This window comes from Hydra vulgaris, chromosome 04 (assembly GCF_038396675.1).
Source record: "Hydra vulgaris chromosome 04, alternate assembly HydraT2T_AEP".
NCBI lineage: Eukaryota > Metazoa > Cnidaria > Hydrozoa > Anthoathecata > Hydridae > Hydra > Hydra vulgaris.
Window position 1 is genome coordinate 16,808,258 of NC_088923.1, and position 23,243 is coordinate 16,831,500.

A 23,243-nucleotide genomic window follows, 5' to 3' on the forward strand; every position below is an offset into this window, starting at 1 on the left:
ATAAAGGCAAGATGAAAAAAAACAACTTTTTTACGGTACTTAAAGTTTCATGCCGTTTGCGGCACTCATCAGCCATATATTTAAATCAAGAAAAAACCGTTTAAAAATACAATTAAAAAACCGTTACAAAATTAAAAAACAATTGAATGAGTTCTGAGTTCAAATAATAATAATAGTAATAATAATGACAATAATAGCAATAACAATAATAATAATAATAATAATAATAATAATAATAATAACAATAATAATAATAATAATAATAATAATAATAACAATAATAATAATAATAATAATATAGAAAAACATCTTTTCTCATCCAAAAAGATCCTCTCTTTTGTATTTATATACCATTTTACTTCTGCTAATTTGTAAAACCTAATAATAGCTAGACAATCAAATAATAGAAAAATAAAAGAGTTTTCACTTGTTGCTTTTTTTAATGACCTTTTGTAACTCAGACTTTCAAGATTTCAGCAGTCAGTTTTTGATAAAACGCGCTGTAGAAAAAGCTCACGCATCGATAAATTTATACGAAGATGTCTACTTCATACGCTTCAACGCTCTCAACTGCTAGCAAAATACGTACTCGAAACAAAGTTATTGCGTATAAGATAGACATTAAAAATGAAATGGCCACCGTATATAAATTGATATGTTTAAATGTTACAAAAAAGGAAAATTTTGCAAAAATGAGGAAAACAAAATACTTGTTTATTGTGTTGATTGTTACATGCTTTTGCTTTTGTAAAACATCCGACTTGCATACGCCTAAAGCAATTAAAAAACTTAGAGAGAAACGTGCGCGTGAATTAAATAAACAGTTATTAGAAAACATATCAACGATAAATGTTCATTATAAAAATACAAAGCGCAATACTATCCCTTTATCAAACATAAATGAAGAGCAAAAATCTATAAAAAATCAAAACCAAAGGAGCTATCGGTTTTCAGGAAACAACACAAAAAGAGAATATGTTTTTTATCCTGAAGGAGGAGATCATTTTGTACATCAAAACCATTACAATGAAGTTGCCGATCTAAATCCTTCGTATATGCATCATGAAAATGGATGCTGCGGGGAAGGATGCTGCGATAGTTGTTGCGAGAACGAAGAAGCAGGGCAAGAAGAAATTCCGATTGAGTATACACATACTCATCATCTGGTTCACCATCACCATCATGTTAGTAAGTAAAAAGTTCGGTATTGAAGCTTACTTAAGTTTAGGGTTAACTTTTTAAAGTTTTGGTTCTAAACCTCACTTAGGAGGTAGATAAGATAATTTTTACACACCACAGGAAGGATATAATTTTTGAAATTTTTTCACAAATCTTTATGAAAGTTACTTATCCATAAATTATTTTGATTGGAACAAATTCTTAAAAACAATTCTAACGTAACAAACCCGTTTCTTTTTTAACATTTTTTATAACTATCTTCTAGTACTATCTGCTCTAAATTTTACTTAGTCGTTATAAGTTTAATGTTATCAATTTATTAGTCTAGGTAAAATTTTGTAACTAAGTTTTTAGCCAGTGTTTATTAGAATAATGATTTTAAGCGTCATCTAATTTTTAATAACCATACTGAAGATAAAACACGTTTTATTTTAAACACGTTTTATCTTTTTATTATTATAAACTGCATAAAAAAGCAATAAAACAACATGACAAAGCTGTTTTATATTAACACAAGCTTTTTATATTGACAAAGAAAACCTCACAGTATCGTTTTATATTAAATATTTTATATAGCTTTTTGCAATACATTTTAATACGCTTTTAAGATAAAATTTGTTTTATCGTCAGTATTAACGGGGTATAAAAATATCAAATTTTAAAAAAGTCTTTATTAAATTCAAATCTTTTTTGATATTGAATCTTTTTATTATGGAAAAATATTAGCCGCAACTTTATTTAAATTAATAAAAAGTAAAAAAATTAGTTAGTCATGCTTTTTTAATTAACTATATTTACTGCCCAATGAAGTTAATTTTACATTTACGTAGAATAATTGCACAAGTTTTTTAAATTTTCAAAATTAATATCAGCTAAAATTAAATATATAACAGTCTATTTAACTTTTTTAATTATAAAAAAACTAAACTATTTTAAACCCACCCACCCAATGTCCATGGGTAATTTTACAAGTGGGGGGCGGTGTCATACTTCTTCTCCAAAGAAGGCGATTAAGAAACATTTTTTTTTTAAAGAAAGCAATCAGTACTTTTAAGGACTCAACCCCCCTTGTTTTATTCCTAAAATTGCCCCTGCCATTGTCCCATCCATTATCTCACCCAAATTATACACACACACACACACACACACACACACACACACACACACACACACACACACACACACACACACACACACACACATATATGTATATATATATGAAGACCACACGGGTAAAACCACAGATGTCACATTTTTCTCATTTTGAGAAAAATGAAATTTAGTGTTTAGTGACATTAGATATCTGCTTATTAATAATATATTTAATTAAAAATATATTTTTATGACTATTTAGTCCTAACACAATATATAAATGCAATGTTTGTGCTAAATACAAGAATTATTTATTCACATTATTCACCGTTGAAAACAAGACACTCATTTTGGACATCTGTGGTTTTTCCGTAGTAAATTCATTAACTCATAAACCACGTTAGCTTGTAACCTTTTAGAGCACTTATTTTTTTAAAGGTTGATGGTAACACATTGTAATATACAACGACAACGTACTAAGTGTGTGATGGGATAATAAAGCTGCCCCCCCCTCCCTTATTTACATTAAAAAAAATTCAAATAAAAAATTATATGAAAGTTTTTATTTTAACTTTATACAAAATACTATTGCAACCTTTTCTCTTCCCCAACCTCATCTATTTATCATAGATGATTCCATGATGTCTTTGTACCATCACTTTATATCAAGTTTGTATAAGCCATACAAAAACTATTTGTTAACACAACGTTAATAAAAATGTGTTTTTTTAATTTCGAAGAAAAATAAAATAAATTTTTCAAAAATAAGATAAAAGAGTATCAAATGTCTTATTTTGACCTGTTGAAAAATGTTTAATGAGTTTTGAAATTTTTAACTAAAAAGAGGCAACAGAACTATGTATGCTTGTTTCAGTTTATCAAGCACTTTGATCTTTGATCTAAACATATGGGATGTAACATACATAAAATTAAATATTTTTAATTTTCCATATAATTAAATTTTAACTAGCCTTTAATTTTTTAATTTCTTTAAGTGAACATGTCTTAAATGAACAAACAACCAAGAAGTTTGGCTTTGAAACTCTGCAAGTTGCAGAAATTTTTCTTGGTTCATGTTTATATATAATATTGAATTATTATGGTTTTTTGTGAGATCGTCTAGTGTTTCTGACAGAAACTTTTGATTTGCAGTGGCAATGTTTTTATCACATTCTGTAGGTGTCATGCCTATACAGAATGTAACAGAGTTTTAATTAGTAGTGAAATAGTAATGTTATTAAAGCTTTTTAGTTTTATGAACTAGATAATAAAATCAATCTAAAACTTTTCATTTTATATTTTGCCTAGCACATAAATTGCAAATTAGTTTGATATCTTTTACATTTGAGATAATTGATAATCATGCTGCATAGAACATACATCATCAGACCATCTGTTTCCAATAGTCAAAATCAGTAAATTGAGTCGATTTTTTACTTTGTAAGGATACAAAAGGTACACATTATGAATAAAAACAAACGTTGAAATAATTCAAGAGAAAATTTTTGTCATTATAAAAAAAAAAATAATATATATATATATATATAAATATATATATATAAATATATATATATAAATATATATATATAAATATATATATATAAATATATATATAAATATATATATATAAATATATATATATAAATATATATATATATAGTTTTTTTTTAAATGTTTTTCTGTGAACATAATGTTGTTTACTTCTTCCGACGTAATTTTCTTAAGGATAAAAGTTAGTCATGTGACTTACGCTTTTATTATTATTGGTTTAAATATAAATAACTTGGACAACTGTGTTTTTTACGCGGTAAACATTGGACAATAGGGCATCCCGTACTTTTCAACATTTATTAAAAATGTCGGCCCTTAGGATTTTTTTGCCATTAGGTACATAAATTAAGAAAAGACAAAAAATTTTTTACCAGAATAGATGCATCATTTGCAAAAACAGACCATAAATTTTCAAAATTTGATTGAAATGGGGAGGGGGACCAAAAATCACATATGTCTAAGAACATCCCATAAAGACATCGAAATTTTTTTTTTTTATGTTTTAACATTTTTTCAGTAAAGTAAATAGAGAACAGTTTTAAAATTTAGTAATGACGCACACGCCCCCCCCTTCTTTTTCCTATATATAAAAAATTCCTTAAATGCTTGTTTTACACTATAAAAGCTACACAAGTTAAAAATGGCAAAAATGAAACTCATGTCTCTATCTTTCTAATTTATTATATTAGAGATACTATAAATATAAATAAGATAAAAATATATGCTAAACTAAAATGAGGTCCTGTTTGCTGTTAAAACGAGGAATTATTGCTCTATTTTCTGCTCTTGCACGAATAAATCCATCTCGCCTCTCAAAACCAAACACTGTTTCAGAAGCTGCAGTTACCTTAAAAAAAACATATTTTAAGAAGATTTTTTGAAAGTTTCTATTAATTAACATATTATTAAGTATAAGGAAAAGCCCTTTACCTCTTTAACTGCCCTCTCAACTCCTTGTGTGTGAACAGGGAAATATGGAACTACCATAGGACAATCCACAATCATTTCTAGCTCACTTATGTTCATTTGACAGGTTAAGATGGGTTCATAAGCCTCTTCCCATGTTATAAGCTCAGTTAATATGGTTGCATCCAAGTTTAAATACGGAAGCTTGTATGTTCTGGAAGCTAGATTTCCCATTTTTAAATTTTTTCTAATTTCCAGAATTTTATTAACAGCAAATTCTCTTTCAATTTTATTTTTGCTGCAGAGTAATGTTTGCAATAAAATTTCGGAATGAGAATTCCATGCAGAAGATCTCACATACTTTTCAATAATCATTTGTACATTTTCATCTTGAAGTTTTATTAGGGTGAGTTGGTTCAAGATGTGTTGTGGCCCTTCTATCCAACTGTGCTTCACTTTAATTTGGAACCACATAGGGAAGTAAACTGTTACAAAAAACTTAACAATTAATTCTAGATTTTTTAGGTTGTCCCCCTCTAACCCATGCTTGCATACCCACAATAAAAGCAAGGAAGAACCTGTATTGAGCCACCTTGAATGGACTAAAGTACCTGGTTTTTGGTTAGCCAAATCTTCGGTAAGAGTTCCATTAATTACTGTCTGGCATATTTTATAGGCATATTTCTGATCTGAAGATAACTCTTCTACTATTTCTTCATGAAGTTCAATTAGACCAGGACCTATAGATATTGGCTTAAAACTATAATTTCTTTCCATTTCAGTAATCTTTGTAAGCAACTTTCCAATGGGTCCAGAAAATCCTGTCTTTGAGGTTGTCTTACCATCAAGCTCTTCTATTAAATGTCAAATACAAAGTTCATTTGTGTGAAGAGAACATATTAGCCATCCTAATTTTCTTTCTAATCTAGTTTCTAAACAATGGATAACACCTCCAATATGACCTGTATTTGTCGCTGTGCTATCACAACCAATGAACTTTAAGCTATCTTTTACCCCATGCAAATTACACCACTGAAATATTTTATTTGCAATATGTTCAGCAGGTTTGATTTTTGATTTTTTATTTTAGGTATTTCTTCTTTGGTTAAATGATGAAGATATTTACCATATTCATCAGTCAAAGTATAGTGATCTTCCTTTTGAATTGAAGGATAAAATTTTTTAGTTTCATCATTAAATGTCAATACATTTGTTTTGTCACTTCTTCCATCAAAAAGAATGCAAGAAATATCTTCACACTCAAACCTATTTTCTCCAATACTCTGACACTCTGACATAACTTTATCTTTGGCTCTATGCACTTTGTTTTTGTCCAATAACAAATAAATAGCTGATTCCGGAACAATTTTAGCCTCCACCAAATCTTTTAAAAACCCAGACGCAATAGCAGCAGCAGCAGTGTTTGAAACTTCATACCTAATTGCAGCAATAGCTGTATTTTGTATCTTCATATAATTTCTCTTTAATTTAAAATCCTCGCTTTTATCTAGTACATGAGAATTTTCTGTGTTATAAGAACACTCTAACTCACTGTTTGACCACTCTACTTCGTCATTAAAATTTTCTAAAAACTCATCATATGTTTTTTTCAAACAGAAAATATTTATTATCTCCTTTTCTTTGAACTTTTTCAGATCATGTTCTTTTTTACTGCTTCGCTCAATTGCTTTTCGCTTCCTTTCAACCTCTTTATAATCTGTTGATCCTATCACAACTTGAGCTTTGTCCCCCTCTTTGTTTCTCTGTGATTGAATAAATTCTAACTCTATCAAGGGGATCCTTGCTGATTTTTCACATTTACAGTTAATATGAACTTTTCGTTCACATCCCAGACAACTTGATTCATTACAGTAAAGAATTGCACATTTATAATTAGTTATATCAAACAGCCGTGACATAGAATCCATTATGTTGTCAATTTTTTCCTTTTTGGTTAATCTTTTTCTGCAAATATCCTGAACATCACAATAACTTTTTTTGATCTTTCTATCAATGGACTTATCTGTAAATATTACTGGAGATGAAAAATCTGAATTTGCTTTTTTCCATTGATTAACAACTTCCAATCTTGTCTCCCTAATCAAATCATCCAATGGATATATCTTCTTTTCTGACAACTCTTTAAGCAGTATAGCTTTACGAAGAACAGCACCAAGAGTTGGTAGCTCAGATGGAATAAAGTCTCTTCCTTTTCCTGGAGATAAAATATTATCATATTATATATAGTTTTTAATTTATTACTATTGTTATTCTTATCATTATTATTGATAAAATGGTTACTGTTCATAATGTTGTTGTTGATAAAATTTATAAAAGAAAATATATTCATGATTTAATACTCATGATAATAGTAATAAAATAAATTAATAACATTAAATGATATAATTGTTGTGAATATAATATTATTTTGTATTATAAATATTATTTTAGTATTATTATTAAAATATTATTAATAATATAAAGAAAATATTTTATTCACAACAATTTTATTACCTATTAAATCGGACATTAATGTGCTTGCTTTTTTTCTTGTTTTTATACCACTCATTACTGATTATATATTTTATATCACGACTATATGACTATATGACTGAATAGTAAAATGAAATATTGAAAATGCTTTAATACAAATATTTAAAATAATTTATATTCCCGAAACATTCCTGAGTGTTTGATATTTTATCAAGAAGTTTCTTGGGCTTTTCGTTGCTTCCGCAAAAAAATCTGTTTTTGTCTAAAGTTAATTTTTTGGTCAACAAAAGACCAATTTTTGCAAATGAAGACTTTTTTAATTCAACTTTTTTTAAACTGAACTAAAATGTATATATGTTCAGGCAAAAAAATACTTGGGGCCAAGTTTTTATAATGAAAAAATATGTTTTTTGAAAAGTACGGGATGCCCTATTGGACAACACTGGTTGTTTCAAAGTTGCCCTTTTTTTTAAATGACCGTAGAACCTTAAAACATAATTTTTTTGTTATGAATTTTCAAACTAAAAGCTTAGTACTAAAATATCATAAAAATATATAAAACTTGAAATTTTCAAAAAGTGGACATCTGTGGTTTTACCCGTGTGGTCTTCATATATATATATATATATATATATATATATATATATATATATATATATATATATATATATATATATATATATATATATATATATATGTGTGTGTGTGTTCAATCTAATACAAAAACACTAGTTTTCCAATTTTTTTGAATAAAAAATATTTTAAGGGGTCATATTTTTAATAAATTTTTTTAATAAAAATATTTATTTTAATAAAAATATTTTTAATAATAAATTTGATATATTTTTAAAATATGCTAACCTGGTACTCAAATAAAAAAAATGCATTTTTATCTTTTTTTGTTAAAAAACGTAATTATTTATGCAAACCAAAAATTACAATTTTTTTCAAAATTATATTATTTATTTATTTAATTAAATTTTTTATAATTTTGCTTCATTTGAGTACCCGGTTGACATATTTTTGAAAAACTTTTTTTTGAAAATAGTTGGTTTAAAATTTTTTTGAATAAAAAATATTTTAAGGGATCCCTCAAGACCCTCGAATATTTAATGGGTCATTAATGTTTTTGTATTAGATAGAACACATTTTTGGGGTGGGAGCAGATTATTTTCAAAAATGCTGTTTTTTGGGACACCCTAATATATATATATATATATATATATATATATATATATATATATATATATATATATATATAGAGAGAGAGAGAGAGAGAGAGAGAGAGAGAGAGAGAGAGAGAGAGAGAGAGAGAGAGAGAGAGAGAGAGAGAGAGAGAGAGAGAGAGAGAGAGAGAGAGAGAGAGAGAGAGAGAGAGAGAGAAAGCTAAGGTGACTTATCCTTATTTAATAGTGAAGTGTATACATTTTATTTACACTATTATACCAATGTTTCAATGAAAGAAGTTACAGCTTGTATTCATGCAGTATAGTCAAAAGAAAACTTTCAAAAAAATGTATGTATGTATATATGTCTATATATAAATAGAGAAAAGACCTTTTATAACAACCTATAAGCTTACTTTGTGTATTCACAATTGCAATTTATATATTCTCAATAATATATTACGAAATCTAAACAACAGGTTGTGTTTTTGAATCAAATGTTACAATATCTAAAGTATATTTTATGTATCGCAATTACAATTTACCATTTCTTCATTACAACTTTCATGTTCTCAATTACATCTTAAAAGGTGGAAGAAACTAGTTTTATCTTTTTAATAGGCAAGCATACAGTTTATTATCTTAAGTAAATCACGTTTTTACTAATGGAAGCGTGTTATGAACTTTTCAATCAAAGGATCAACTCAAAAAAGCAAGACGTTTCATTTGCTTTTGATACTTTGTTGAATGCTAATAAGTTTAACGCCAACGAGGACATGAATAAAATTGCTTAAACGTACAGGATGCAACTAGCATACATAATAAAATTTTAACCAGGTTGAAAAATCGGTAAGCAACGGAGTGATTAGAGAGAACACACTACCGTGTTCTATTAGCAGTCTCAAAACTAATTCAAATCATTAAATAAGATATTCATGGATTGGGAATGATCCAAGAATATATCACAATACAGTTTTACTTTTCCATAATACTCAAAACCAATCTTTGTAACAGTTCCAACGTATAACATTTGACCAACAATAAACTTTTAGGTAGTTGCTATATGTTTCGTTCGTTTGTTCAATTTAAGTTGCAACTCCCGTAATAATAGAGTCTAGATTTGGATTGCAAAACTAGCGTAGAAGTTTTCTGGAGTCGAAAAAAAAGTGACGTTTTGTCTAAAGTGAATATTTATAGTTTTTTGTTTTCGTGGCTACTATGATTTATCAAGTGGATTAAAATTTATTGCTAAAACAGCCATATCTTGTATGCCTTTGAGGTAGCTGATACTCCTGGGTCTTTTTTGACACCATCATTAGCGTGTTAAATTTTGTTTTCCGTTTTGTGAAAATTGTACTTCGTTCCTGAAATGTTTTATTTTTTTAAAATTATTTAGATATTTATGTATTCTTTATGGGTATTAATAAAATTTACTTTGGTGTGCTGTGTAAGCATCCACAAATATAATAAAGGTTATGCGCAAAAACTCCGATTTGAAAAATCTCGAAATTGCAGAAAGCGTTCAGATATCAACTTGTTTATAAATTTTGTTTGCTTGAACTTTTAGCCACCTGATGTATTCATTATTGTTGCAAATAATATAAGCAATTGCTGGCTTCCTTAGGACCCAGTAATTGAGGTAAAATGGCCGCAATGACTTGTTGATTTCTACATTCTCTCAGTGCAAAATTTGTTATCTTAAAACAGTGCAAGAAAGAGCCAAAAAGCTTGTGCCTCACCTCACTAAATAGGAATCTGCTAGGAGGCTTCGTTAACTGCCCTGTTTGCAAGTGCTTTAAGCATTTGTTATAAATTACTTATACTATTATATAGGCCGGATGAATAAAAATGAGCAATTGCTTTTACTCAGTAGTTGGTCAGCTTTACGTGAATAAAAACTTTATCAGTTTTCCTCTTATTTTTATTCACGTAAAGTTAAGCAATTTACTCTTGAATTTCTCAGCTTTACGTGAATAAAAACTTAACCAAAATTGTTTAACTTTTTTTTCACGTAGAGCTGACAATTACTGAGTAATTGCTCGTTTTTATTCACTCGGCCTTATAATTACTTATTACTCTTATAGTTCTTTTTATATTTTAATTTGCATATGGTATATAAGCAAGTAAGATTATAAACAATTTTTGTCTTAGGTAATCTTACTTCTATTACCTACAGTCGTGTAACAATTTATTATGACCACCCGCAATTTTTGGCGCTATTCGACTTCCTTTTATTACCTACAGTCGTGTAACAATTTATTACGACCACCCACAATTTTTGGCGCTACTCTTCCCTTCCACTCCTGTTTTTATGATTGATTATGATAGAATACATTATACTGATTCAGAATCATATAAAAACATAGGTCAGAAAACTTGAGGAAAGTACTCTAATTTGTTGTTAAAGTATAAAAAACCACATTTAAAACGCTCATATTCTACCATCTTTTTAAAAACTTTTTAACAGTTTTCAAAAATTAAAAAACTATTTTTAAACAACTTTAACGGGTTTTTTTCGTCGTCAAAATTTTAACATATTAACTTAATTTATTTTAAGAAGTACATACATCGACTGACAAATAGGGATTGGAATTTAGGGTGGAATGCAAGAAACGAACTTGAGTCAAGTTCGACTTGAACTTTACATTGTAACCAATAGCGGCAGAGTATTTTTTGAGGGGAAAACCCATACTCTGGCACCATTGGTTACAATTTAAAGTTCTAGCTTGTACATACATGTACATTTAGGGTGGAATGTAAAAAGCGAACTTGACTCAAGTTCGTTTCTTGCATTCCACCCTAAATGTACATGCATCGACTGACAAAAAGGGATTGGCGCAATTAAATGTACATACATCGACTGACATATAGGGATTGGCGCAATTAAATGTACATGATTAGGGTCAGGGTTAGGGTCAGAAATTAATCAGAAATGCATTTTGCATTAGAGTATAAATAGAAACCAGGCTTTTTTAAAAGTTGTTTTTGGAATGAAAGTTTAACATAACCGAGTATGACAAAGATGGCAAATATTAGTAGTTTTTTATAATTTAACATCAAATTAGAGTACTTTCCTCAAGTTTTCAGACCTATGTTTTTATATGATTCTGAATCAGTATAATGTATTCTACCATATTCAATCATAAAAACAGGGGTGAAAGGGAGGAAGGGGGAAGGGGGTAAAGTTGAGTTGCGCCCAATTTTTTACATTCTCAAGTTTCTAAGTCGATTATTTTAATATTTTTTTGTGACTTATGTCCACAAAAGTATTTTTTTTTTAAGAAATGGGTATTTTTTCGACAAATAAAAAAAATTTAACAAATTAGTTATAAATTTTATTATTTAAATATTACCACAAATATATTCAAGATCAATATTTCGTGATTCCCCCTTTTGCTTCTATAATTGCAAGAACCCTTTTTGGCATACTTTTGATGTATTTTTCAGCCATTTCCTTCAATTTCTTATTATTTTTCTAATGGTGAATAATTCTTTCTATTAAATACACTTTAATTATAATATTTTCTTTAAATATTGGCCTCTTTAGGAGCGCCCAAACATTTTCTATAGGATTTAGGTCAGGAGAGCTTTCTGGCCAATCAAGTAAAATCAATCAAGTTCTGATAGATATTTTAAAATTGATTTAGTCATACCTTAAAATATTTTACAAGGATCGTTAAGTGAATCTTTATAAGTTTGGTGTAAGAAAGTAGATATTTAAAAATTATTTGAATTAATTTTTCCAATTTCTAATCATCTTCTGTTAAATTCCTATACTTTTTTGCCTGCTCCAGTCTTTTTTGCATCATTTTTGGTGTCAGTTTAGGCTTCTTAGCTGGACGTCGTAAAATGTAACCAAGATAGTGTAGGCGACGTTGAACTGTTCTGTTTGACATTTTGACTCCAAATTGGTCCAGCTTTTTAGTTATTTCATTGTTGATGGCTTGTCTATTTTCTAGAACAATCTTGGTTAGTATTCTTTCCCCGCGTAGAGTTAGGCTTCCCTTCTTTCCACATTTAGCAACCCTCTTTGGCATCAACTTCTCCATATTAGCTATTTTTTGTGTATATTTTGTACAGAAACCCGCAAAATACCACATTTTCTGGCAATTTCTTGTAAGAAAGATTAGTATTTATTGAAAGTGCCCTGATTTCAGCAATTGTTTGTGATAACAAGTCCTTTTTTTCCCCCATAACTATAATAAGATATCACATTTTAGTACTACAGTTAAAAATTTGCTTTGGTACTCATAACTTTAAAAATATTAAATCAAACACAATTATTTTTACTTTAAAATAAAAATTCAAGAAACAATATTTACTGATTTAAATAAATATTTTGACGATATACTAATAAACAAATTCAAAACTCTGGTAATAAAACTTAACAAGCGTGCGGCGAAAAGATTAAAATTAAGATGACATCATACAAAATGGCTGTCAAAAGAGACTGTTGCCAATAGCAAAAAAAAAAAAACACTGATTTTTTGAGTTAAAACTTTATTTTAAACAAAAGATTAACTTTCAATAATAAATTTTTATTTTTCATATGAAAAAAATGAGATTAAATTTCAAAATGATCAAAATTCATAGGTGGCCATAATAAATTGTCACACAACTGTAGTGCAAAAATTTGTTATATATATATAAAACAAATTTTTGATCAAAATCTGATATATATCCAACATAATATATAACAGATTTTTTCATTAGATAATCTCCCTTTTTACAGGGTATGTTTAGAATAGGTAGTGGCATTAACTCATCCCTGTCTATAATGTTTTCCTTCAAAAAGTTCTTTAATGTCTTTGTCATGGAAAGAGTGAAATATTTCTCATTTTAAAAATTCAAGACATCTTTATAAGGGTTATAGGTCATCTTTATAACTCAATATCTCATTTTAAAGATTCATGACATGTTTTATATTGCTATTTAGTACAAAGTTATGTCAGTTTGCACTTATGTCATTCGCACGTATGCTAGTTCGCACCTATTCAGTTGTCCCCTTACTATAATTACATTACCAAATGTTTTTCTAAACAAGAATTGCAAAAGAGCTGGCAACACAATTTTGTAAAAAAATTAAAAAGTCAGTTTAATTATAAACGTAGATAAATTTACTATTAGTTTTTTTATCATCATTAATATAATTCTATCATTTTGATAATATAATTCTATCATTATTGATCAAAATATAAAAATTTATCTTTATATTTTGCTCAATTAATTTAAAAACTTTAAATAATAAAAAACTTGTTTAAAAATAGTGTGATATCAATGAACTACTTTAAACAAACATATGTTTAAAAGCTTGTTTTTAATGTTAAATAGAACAAAAATCATTCTTTCAACTATCAATGTTGCAGTGGATTGATAATATTTGATTTTTGTAACATCTGTTTTTTGCATCAATTTGAGTGGTTCTTAATCACCTTATGAATGATTGTATTGCATTTACCTTTTTCATAAATTTACCATCTATTAACATAATAATACTTTAAATTACACATAACAATTATTTTTCTATTGTTTTTTTTCTGTTTAATAAAATTTATTTGAATTAAAATTTATTATTAGGATTAATTATTTCAGAATTATTTTAAGAAAACATAGTCATCAGATTTTAAGCAGTAATTTAAAAAAATTTTTTCTGACTTATTTTTAGAAAAATTTAAATTGCTGGTTACTAAACAAAAGTTTTGTTGCTGTTGACATTTTTGTTATTGTTATTGCTACTGTTGTTTAAATTTAAGTTGTACACTTTTTTTAAAGCAGTCGTAACTATTAGTCAATATTGAGCTAATAAAAACTTTCTTTTTTAATCTTTTTTTAGTCCATGGTCGGTGTGATCCAACACCATGTTTAAATTCTGGAACTTGCACAATTTTAGCACATGGATATGAGTGCACTTGTCCTGTTGGATACCTTGGCATTCATTGTGAAAGTACTTTTTTATATTTACTTTATTCATCCCTACACTTATTATAACAAGTTTAAAATTCTTATTAGTTAAAACTAACTATTGAAGAATATTATGTTTAAAATTTAATTTTTTTTAAATATAAATTTATCATAAAATAGAAGTACTTATAATATAGCGGATACTAGAATAAGTTATTTAATTTTTTTTATCATAGTTTAATTATTTTTATCATAGTTATTTGTGCTTGCTATTATACATAAGGGTTTTAATAACATAAATTTTTGGTTCAAACAACTATTAAGATGCTAGGCTTCCTTGTCTTTTTATTACTTGACAACCTGCCCAAACACAAACCCTCAGTTGTTGTGTATTAATAAATCAGTTGATGTATGTACACTACAATGCACCTATACTTTTAAGTCCCAGTTTTACCTATCCCCTAATAAATCTCTTTTTGTGGATGGGAAGGATGCTTAATATCAGAAAAAGAGTTGTACAAGAAATTAAAAATAGCAATATTATCTGATATTACCAAAGTATCATATTGTGTAATTGATATCATTAGACCATTAAAAGTTGTTAATATGAATAATTAATTATAATTATTCATATTAACGACTTTTATTGATATGAATAATTATAATTAATTATTCATATTAACAAATTTTTTTATAAAAATAATATCTAGTAGAGTTACATTAACAATACAAATAGGATTAGACAGTGAACTTTTATTCATGATCTATTAATATTTAATGAAAAGGAATGTAAAGATCTGATTGAAAATACTTCATTTATGAAAATGAAATTAATAGTTATAATGCTCATCTATTTTTATACTGACTAACTGCACCATCAGTAAAATTATGAATCTTCTGATATTCTTCTTCGTAAATTGATTTTAGAAACATAGCTGAATATTGTCTTAGTATTCTGAAAAAGATTTTCTGATGATAGTTATTTGCTTTATTGACATTACAAAGCAAGTTTAGTTTGATTGTTGCTCTTGTATTCATAAAAAAAAGTTTCAGTTACCATTGCAACAGTTGTAATAAAGAAAATACTTTGTTCAAGTCAAACATTTTAATATGAGTGTCATACTTTTAAAGTAGATATTTATATTAAGAAGTTTGTATTCAATATTTAACAGTCTGTTTTTTTTCAAAATTTTTATTTTAATAATTTTGGTTACCATAAACAACAGTACCAAAAAAGTATATATTCTTTTTGATTTTAGATAAAAATTGTATTTGGTATAGACCTCATTTTTATATTTTCTTTTATTCTTATAACATTTTTTATTGATCTAAAATTAACAAATTTTAGATCTTTACATGTTAGAAAAACTACAAAATGGGTAAACATTAATTTTTTTTAGGTTAACAAACAATATATTTTAGAACTATATTTGAGTTATTAAGTATAACAAATAACAAATTATTTGTCCATTTATTGCAGACAATAGCTAATTTAAAAAATTTACCTGTAATCAACTATTGTGGTAGTAATGTAGTGGTAGACCGCTTGCTTCATAAGCAAAAAGTTCTGAGTTTGATCCCCTGACGCTCCTGATAGTACAGTGGTCAACTTGTTTATCTGCACAATGACATTCTTTGTCAAGGTTTCTGTTTTGGAGTTAAAGAGTTGAGATTGATTGAACTGTCTCTCTCAGTCAGTAGAAGTAAATAAATATCTATGTATAAATTAGATTTTAAAATGCAATAACTCTGAATTGAAAGTATTATAAAAAAAAAATGTAAAATTTTTATTTTCAAATTTTTTATGTAAATTATTTAAAAACTAAATTAAAACTAATAACCTAACAATTATTAACCAAAAAATAGTTTTTAAAAAACTTAATACAATAAAATGGATAAAAATTAATTAAAAAAAAGTATATAAAAAAATTTAAATTTTGGGAAAAAACAAACAAACTGCATTTATGCATTGACTTTTTTCCCCCTCTATTTATTATACCTAGCCCTTCTAAAAAAAGTCGCTTTTCTTCGTACTATCATTTAAAAAAAATAAATTTTGCTCATAACTACATTGTTTTTATTGTCTGACTTTGATAAAAGTAGTGGTTACAATTACTTAATATAGCTTTTATGTTTATAATATGTATGTTTAATGAAACTTATTTAATATATAATTTATTATTATTGTATAAGTTATTATACATTATATATATATCCCCACCACGTCCCTGGTATATATATCGATCCCCACCATGTCCCTGGTAGTACCGCGCTCAACTTGTTTCTCCGCGCAGCGGCCTTGTTTATCAAGGTTCCTGTTTCAGATTTATAAAGTTGAGAGAAGGTTATAACCATTATTAAGTAGCCTCCTCATCTGTAGTGGCCTTCTCGGCCTTGAGGAGGTGAATAACGAAATATATATATATATATATATATATATATATATATATATATATATATATATATATATATATATATATATATATATATATATATATATATATAACATAATATTTGTGTGTGTTTGTATGTGTGTGTATATATACTTTTATATAAACTTTTTATTTTGAAGCTCGTAGCCAATGTGAACCTAACCCTTGTCGGAATGGAGGAACATGTTATGATGTTGGTGGAAGTTTTGAATGTGTCTGTCAAACTGGATTTAAAGGGCTTCATTGTGAAGGTATAAGTTGTTTTCTATTTTGTGCAAAGAAAGAATTTGAATTTTTAATCTTTTTTTTCTTCATAATTTAGTTCATTATGATAAGAATAGTTTTGTAGTTATTAAGTTTTGTTGACATTATTTGTAAGTTCCAAAAAATTAAAAACCACAGATTGTTCATGTGTTAGAAGTGCTTCACATACAGTATAAACTAATTAGTTTTTAGTGCTTTTTTTCCCCACTACTCATACTCAGCATATAAATATTCATAGTAGTGTGTGAACAAAACAAATGAGACAAATGCATTATTGTCATATACCCAATAGTTTTTAAAAGTTAATGCTGTTTGTAAGTGATAAATTTGCAAAAGGTTTAGTGGAAAAAACAGAACAAGAGAATGTCGTGCAGAGACAACTTTTAAAGAATTGTGCCCGCTATTAAGGTACAAGGTTTTTATGATGCATATACACTGCAGTTTTGTTTAGAATGAATTTAGGCAGCTAATTATGTAGTTTAGGTAAGGGTTTCAATCATAAAAAAATTAAAAAAATGTTTGTAAATTTATTTAAACTAAATAATTTAAATGAAATTTAATGAGAAAGTTATTTTAACAGAGCAAAAAGCAATATTTTTGATGAGCTTTGATTTCTCAATGATAGTCTATAGAAATAAAGTTAAAAGTGAATGCAATAAATGAACAAATATATGTTATATTTGTATTTAGGACCCTTTGAATAACGCGCTGTCGTATGTATTTTGAATAACATATATATGACTGTGTTAGAGTACATATATCTTGCTGTAGAATTGCAGTCTTTTGAGGTGTGCTTCTAACATATGCTGTTTTTCTTTTTTAAATGTAACTAAACTTTAAAGAAAACAAGTAGGTGGGCTATAGAATGATGGAATATAAACTCTTTAAATGTATATTGTCTGTTGTTTATGTTAAAAAGGAGTAAGATCTCTCCATATATGTATATATCCATTTATATATCCTTTTTTGATTTGTTATTGTAACATTTATCTTATTTTTATAAATTTCTAGTTTTTTACATAAAATATGAAAATATATAGCTTTATAAATGTTAAAATGTAAATTTACAGAGGAAAACAAATGTCACCCATCACCATGTAAAAATGGTGGAACCTGTACTGAGACTGAAGAAGGATTTGAGTGTTCATGCAAAGAGGGATATAAAGGAAAGATTTGTGAAGGTAAATTATTTACAGATTTACTTGTTTTTAGAAAAAAAACAAAAAAATAAACAATTTGAAATAACAGAATATTTTATTCTTGTGAATATAGCTTTATGTTTATTGTTTGTGTTTATTGCTGGCATTGTTGTGTTATATAGATTATCTTTTAAAAGTTCTTGAGTTAATTTCAAAAACAGGTTTTTTAAAGTCAAAAATAATTTTAAGATCAGGTAAAAAATTAAAGAGTTTTACATTAACCCTGGGCACTTTAAAAAATCCAGTAGAGCTTAGTCATTAATAAGTTTACGAATTCTGAATTGAGAAATACAAATGATTTCTCAATTAAAATAATAATTTATTAAAAAAATCTTTTTTTTTTATGAAAAAATGTTAAAAGTTAGGTCTAAAATTTAGTTTTTACTAAATGCTCATTATCAAAAAAATGTTTTCAAAGAACTTAAAATGAACAAATAAAAAATAAACCAAATTTTAATAATTTGTTAAAGAATGAAGAAAAACTCTTAATGAAGGAATAAGGAAAGCTTAATGACATCTGTTTGATATAGTTGATTGTTTTGTAAAGATAGAACTCAACAATACTTTAGAAAAAAATCTGTAAATAAATTGGTCCAACAAGAGTTTTAAATAAAGATACTTAGTGAAAGTTAATGTTCTTCTTCTAATTACACTATTAAAAATAAAACTTTTCTTAACTTAATAAAAAGCAATGATTAAAAACAGAGTTTGATAGTGTATATGTATGTAAGTAAATCTGACAAATCTATATCCAATAACAGTAAGTATTATTATAATAAAAAACCAAACTATATCAGGAAAAAACAAACAAACTTGCAGAGCTTTGTTTACAATGTTTTTATTTCTAGTAGAACAACAAAAATCAAGAAATGAGAATTCTAATCCTGCTTTAGTCTTATTCCGAGTTTTAGTCTTATTCAGGTTTTTAATTCATTTTTATTCATGTTGACTAAATCTTTTAATATTACAAAGATATTACTTTCAAAATTGAATGACCTTTCTCTTGATTTTAGATATATTGATTTATCATTCAAGAAGCCGAAAAATTTCAAATTATCTTAAACAAATAACATCCTTCAATAAATTATCAAAATTGAAAGTGTAAATAAAACTTTGAACTTTTTTGATGTAAAAATAATAATGCTAAAAGTAAATAGAAAAAATAAAAATAGATAAAAAGGTAAATAGGAGTGTGTTGAAGTAAAATTAAGCACCATATAAATCCCAAAATTTATGCACAATATTTAAAGGTTATATTCACAAAGTTTACTCCATACATTTGCAATATGAGGTAAATTTTCTTCATAAAAAAGGAAATGAAAAGTATAATAAAATTCAATCTAATTCTGATGCTATCCCTACTGTATTGTTACCATTCATATCCTCAAAATTGTAAAAAATATACAGAAAAGTTGGTTGCATTTATTTTAGACAAAAAAAAAAAAAAAAAAAAAAAATATATATATATATATATATGTAGATATTTAAGGCTGTTTTAAATTATAGTAATAAAACAAAACTCGTAATCGTAAAAGAGTGCTCAATATTAAAAAGATATTTTAAATAGAATGATATACATATATATATATATATATATATATATATATACTATATATATAATATATATATATATACTATATATATATAATATATATATATATATATATATATATATATATATATATATATATATATATATATATATATATATATATATATATATACTATATATATGAAGACCTCAGTGGAAAAACCGGCGTTGTCACATTTAAAAAGTATTGAGAAAGTATTTGTTGATCATTAATAAATGTCTTTATTTAAAGCAAAGAATAAAAAATTTTTGTATAAAAAATTACAAAATGTTTTGTTTTGAATAAATTTTAAATAAAATAATTATAATATAAATTTTTTTAAATTGCTTAGTTTCATTTGCTTTAAATAAAGACTTTTATTAATGATCAATAAATACTTTCTCAATACTTTTTAAATGTGACAATGCCAGTTTTTCCACTGAGGTCTTCATATATATATGTATATATATATATATATATATATAAATGTATATATATATAATATATAATATATAAATATATATGTATATATATACATATATATAATATATATATATATGTATATATATACATATATATAATATATATATATATATATGTATACATATGTATATATATGTATATATAAATGTATATATAAATGTATATATATATATATATATATATATATATAATATATATATATATATATATATATATATATATATATATGTATATATATATGTATGTATATCGTTCTATTTGAAATAACTTTTTAATATTGAGCACTCTTTTACGATTATGAGTTTTGTTTTATTATTATAATTTAAAACAGCCTTAAATATCAATATATATACACACACAGTCGTGGTCAAAAGTATGAGTACGCTGACTGATTTTGAAACTAATATTCATTAACATACACATAATCCTACAAATTATTATTTTCTATTGAACTATGTTGCAAAATATCATGAACTAAAACAATAAACATTGCACACTAATAGAAATAGTAACTTTAGTATGTTGTGTGGCTTCAAGTTTAATATTTTGTGTGGCCTCCTTTATTTCTTAAGACAGGGCTGTCTTATGCGGCACGTCATTGAATAGATTAATTATTTACAGTACTCTGGGGTTATTTCACTAATCCACACACGTTTTTTTTTTTCTGAAAGATCTGCTGCTGAACTGGGGCACAGATTTGCAACTTTTTTTTTCATAACTTTCCAAACATTTTCTATGGTAAAGTCCAGGGAATTTCCTGACCAAAGACCCAAAATCTGATAGCCTTTCGTATTCAGCCAATGTTTAACTGCAGCTACATAGTAGCATGGTGCACCATGATGTTGAATGGTATTACATCCGTGTATATAATTTACCTTCACAATAGTCATAAAATGTGTCAATTTCTCTTGTAAAACTCTGAGATATGTTTCACCATTTATTGTTGTGTTGTGTGGCATCTCTTATAACCCGGCACGACTGAAACTGGAAATTGCACCCTACACCATAATCTTTTCACATTGTTTCACAGTTGGAATAGTAGTGTAGGAGGTCTTCTTTTGAAATTCTGAAAACTTGAAAATTGCAAAAAGGTGCTCTCGGCACTAAACATTACTTGTTCCCATTGCTGTACAGTCCAATCTTATATTTTTTGAAAAACAATGTTCTATCTTTTACGTTTTTGTTTGATAGCTTGGGTTTTTTTGCGGGTCTGTATTCTTTAGATCCACTTGCACATAATCTCTTACGTATAGATCTTGCTGATACTTAATATAACTTTCTTGTTTGTAGGTCAAGATTACTTATCTTAATAGCGATAGCTGGAACTTGAGGGTCATCTTGAACAGCTTTCGTGATTACACAATCTAGACAAGGAGTAGTTTTACATGGTCTACCACTTCGCTTGCACGTTTCTAACAAACTGTGCTAGTTGCCTTACTATTGTCTGCACTGTCAAAACTAAACAACCATTCTGCTTTGCAATTCATGCGTAGGACAGTTTTTGATCTAACAAACATTTTATCTGTACTCGCTCTACAACTGACAGCTCTTTAACTTTGGCCATTCTACAAAAAATAAAAAATAAATATGTGTGCATTAATTTAATTATATTTCTTTGAGGATTTGCTTGTTAGTCTTCATAAATACACATATTCATGCTAAATGACCTAGAAAATATCATAAACTTGAGTCAAAATCAAAGTAAGTATGCAATTGTATAAAACACTAAAATAGACTGTCAAAAATTCATATCTGAACAAACATCAACATATTTGTTGATAGCTCCATAAATTATTTTTTATTTATGCAATAAAACAAAGAGAATTATTTGGGAAATTTAACAAACACTTTGCTTTCACTTTTATAACCTTAAAAAAAAATTCTAGATTGTTACTGAGCACCCTTCATGTTTTTTACAACACAGGTATACATATAAAGTGCAATTTAAACACACAAACTTACCTTTATGATTAAAATTTGAACTTGAACAAAATAACTTATTAATGTCAAGGACGAAAATACAGTAGAAAATTTTCTTGGAATATGCACAGAGGGTATGAATTAGCCAAATCAATTTTGGTCTTCTATTACACAATGTACTCATACTTTTGGCAATGACTGTATATATATATATATATATATATATATATATATATATATATATATATATATATATATATATATATATATATATATATATATATATATATATATATATATATATATATATATATATATGTATATATATAAATTAGTATAAACACTTATCTAATTTTATCAACAGTTTGTTTCTCCTTCAGTAGGTTCATCAGGAAGCTTCCTGATAAATCTACTTACGGAGAAACAAATCGTTGAAGACAAAAATTAGATAAGTGTTTTTACTAATTTATTTTTGCTTTGTTCTTTAAGAACATTGAGCACTCTATTTGTAGAATACACTAACATAATTAAATCTAAATTTTTTTTTTTCAGAATAAAATTATATATTATTATTAGATTAGTCTTAAATAAATAATATATTTTTTTATCAGAATTAAATTATGTTTTTATGATCTTTGCTTCAAGAAAAAACAAAAATAAACTTTTAATTTTATTTTGGGTTTCCATTGGTAAATATTTACTATCGGAAAAATCTATTAAGTTTTTATTTTTACTAAATATACATATATATATATATATATATATATATATATATATATATATATATATATATATATATATATATATATATATATATATATATATATATATATATATATATATATATATATATATATATATATATATATATATATATATATATATATATATATATATATATATATCAATTGTTGTTTTTTGTTTTTATTTTTAATGCTCAGAGATTAATCAATGTAGCCCAAGTCCATGCAAAAATGGTGGAACATGTGCTGAGAGAAATGGGAAATTTGAATGCACTTGTACAATAGGATTTAAAGGAGTCACTTGCGAAGGTTTTCAATTTTTTTTTTATGTGTTAGAATAGCT

At 26.3% G+C, this 23,243-nt stretch overlaps 1 protein-coding gene across 1 annotated transcript in view; it reads left to right on the plus strand.

Moving 5' to 3' along the window:
* The first annotated feature begins 524 nt into the window (after positions 1-524).
* Positions 525-23,243, plus strand: part of LOC100210999 (adhesive plaque matrix protein 2) — a 48,614-nt gene continuing 25,895 nt past the window's right edge. Inside the window, exons 1-5 of the mRNA XM_065795616.1 lie at positions 525-1,188; positions 14,221-14,331; positions 16,861-16,971; positions 18,055-18,165; positions 23,099-23,209. Of these exons, the coding sequence (XP_065651688.1) occupies positions 540-1,188; positions 14,221-14,331; positions 16,861-16,971; positions 18,055-18,165; positions 23,099-23,209 (1,093 nt within the window). The 5' untranslated portion in view covers positions 525-539. The remainder of the gene's footprint in view (positions 1,189-14,220; positions 14,332-16,860; positions 16,972-18,054; positions 18,166-23,098; positions 23,210-23,243) is intronic.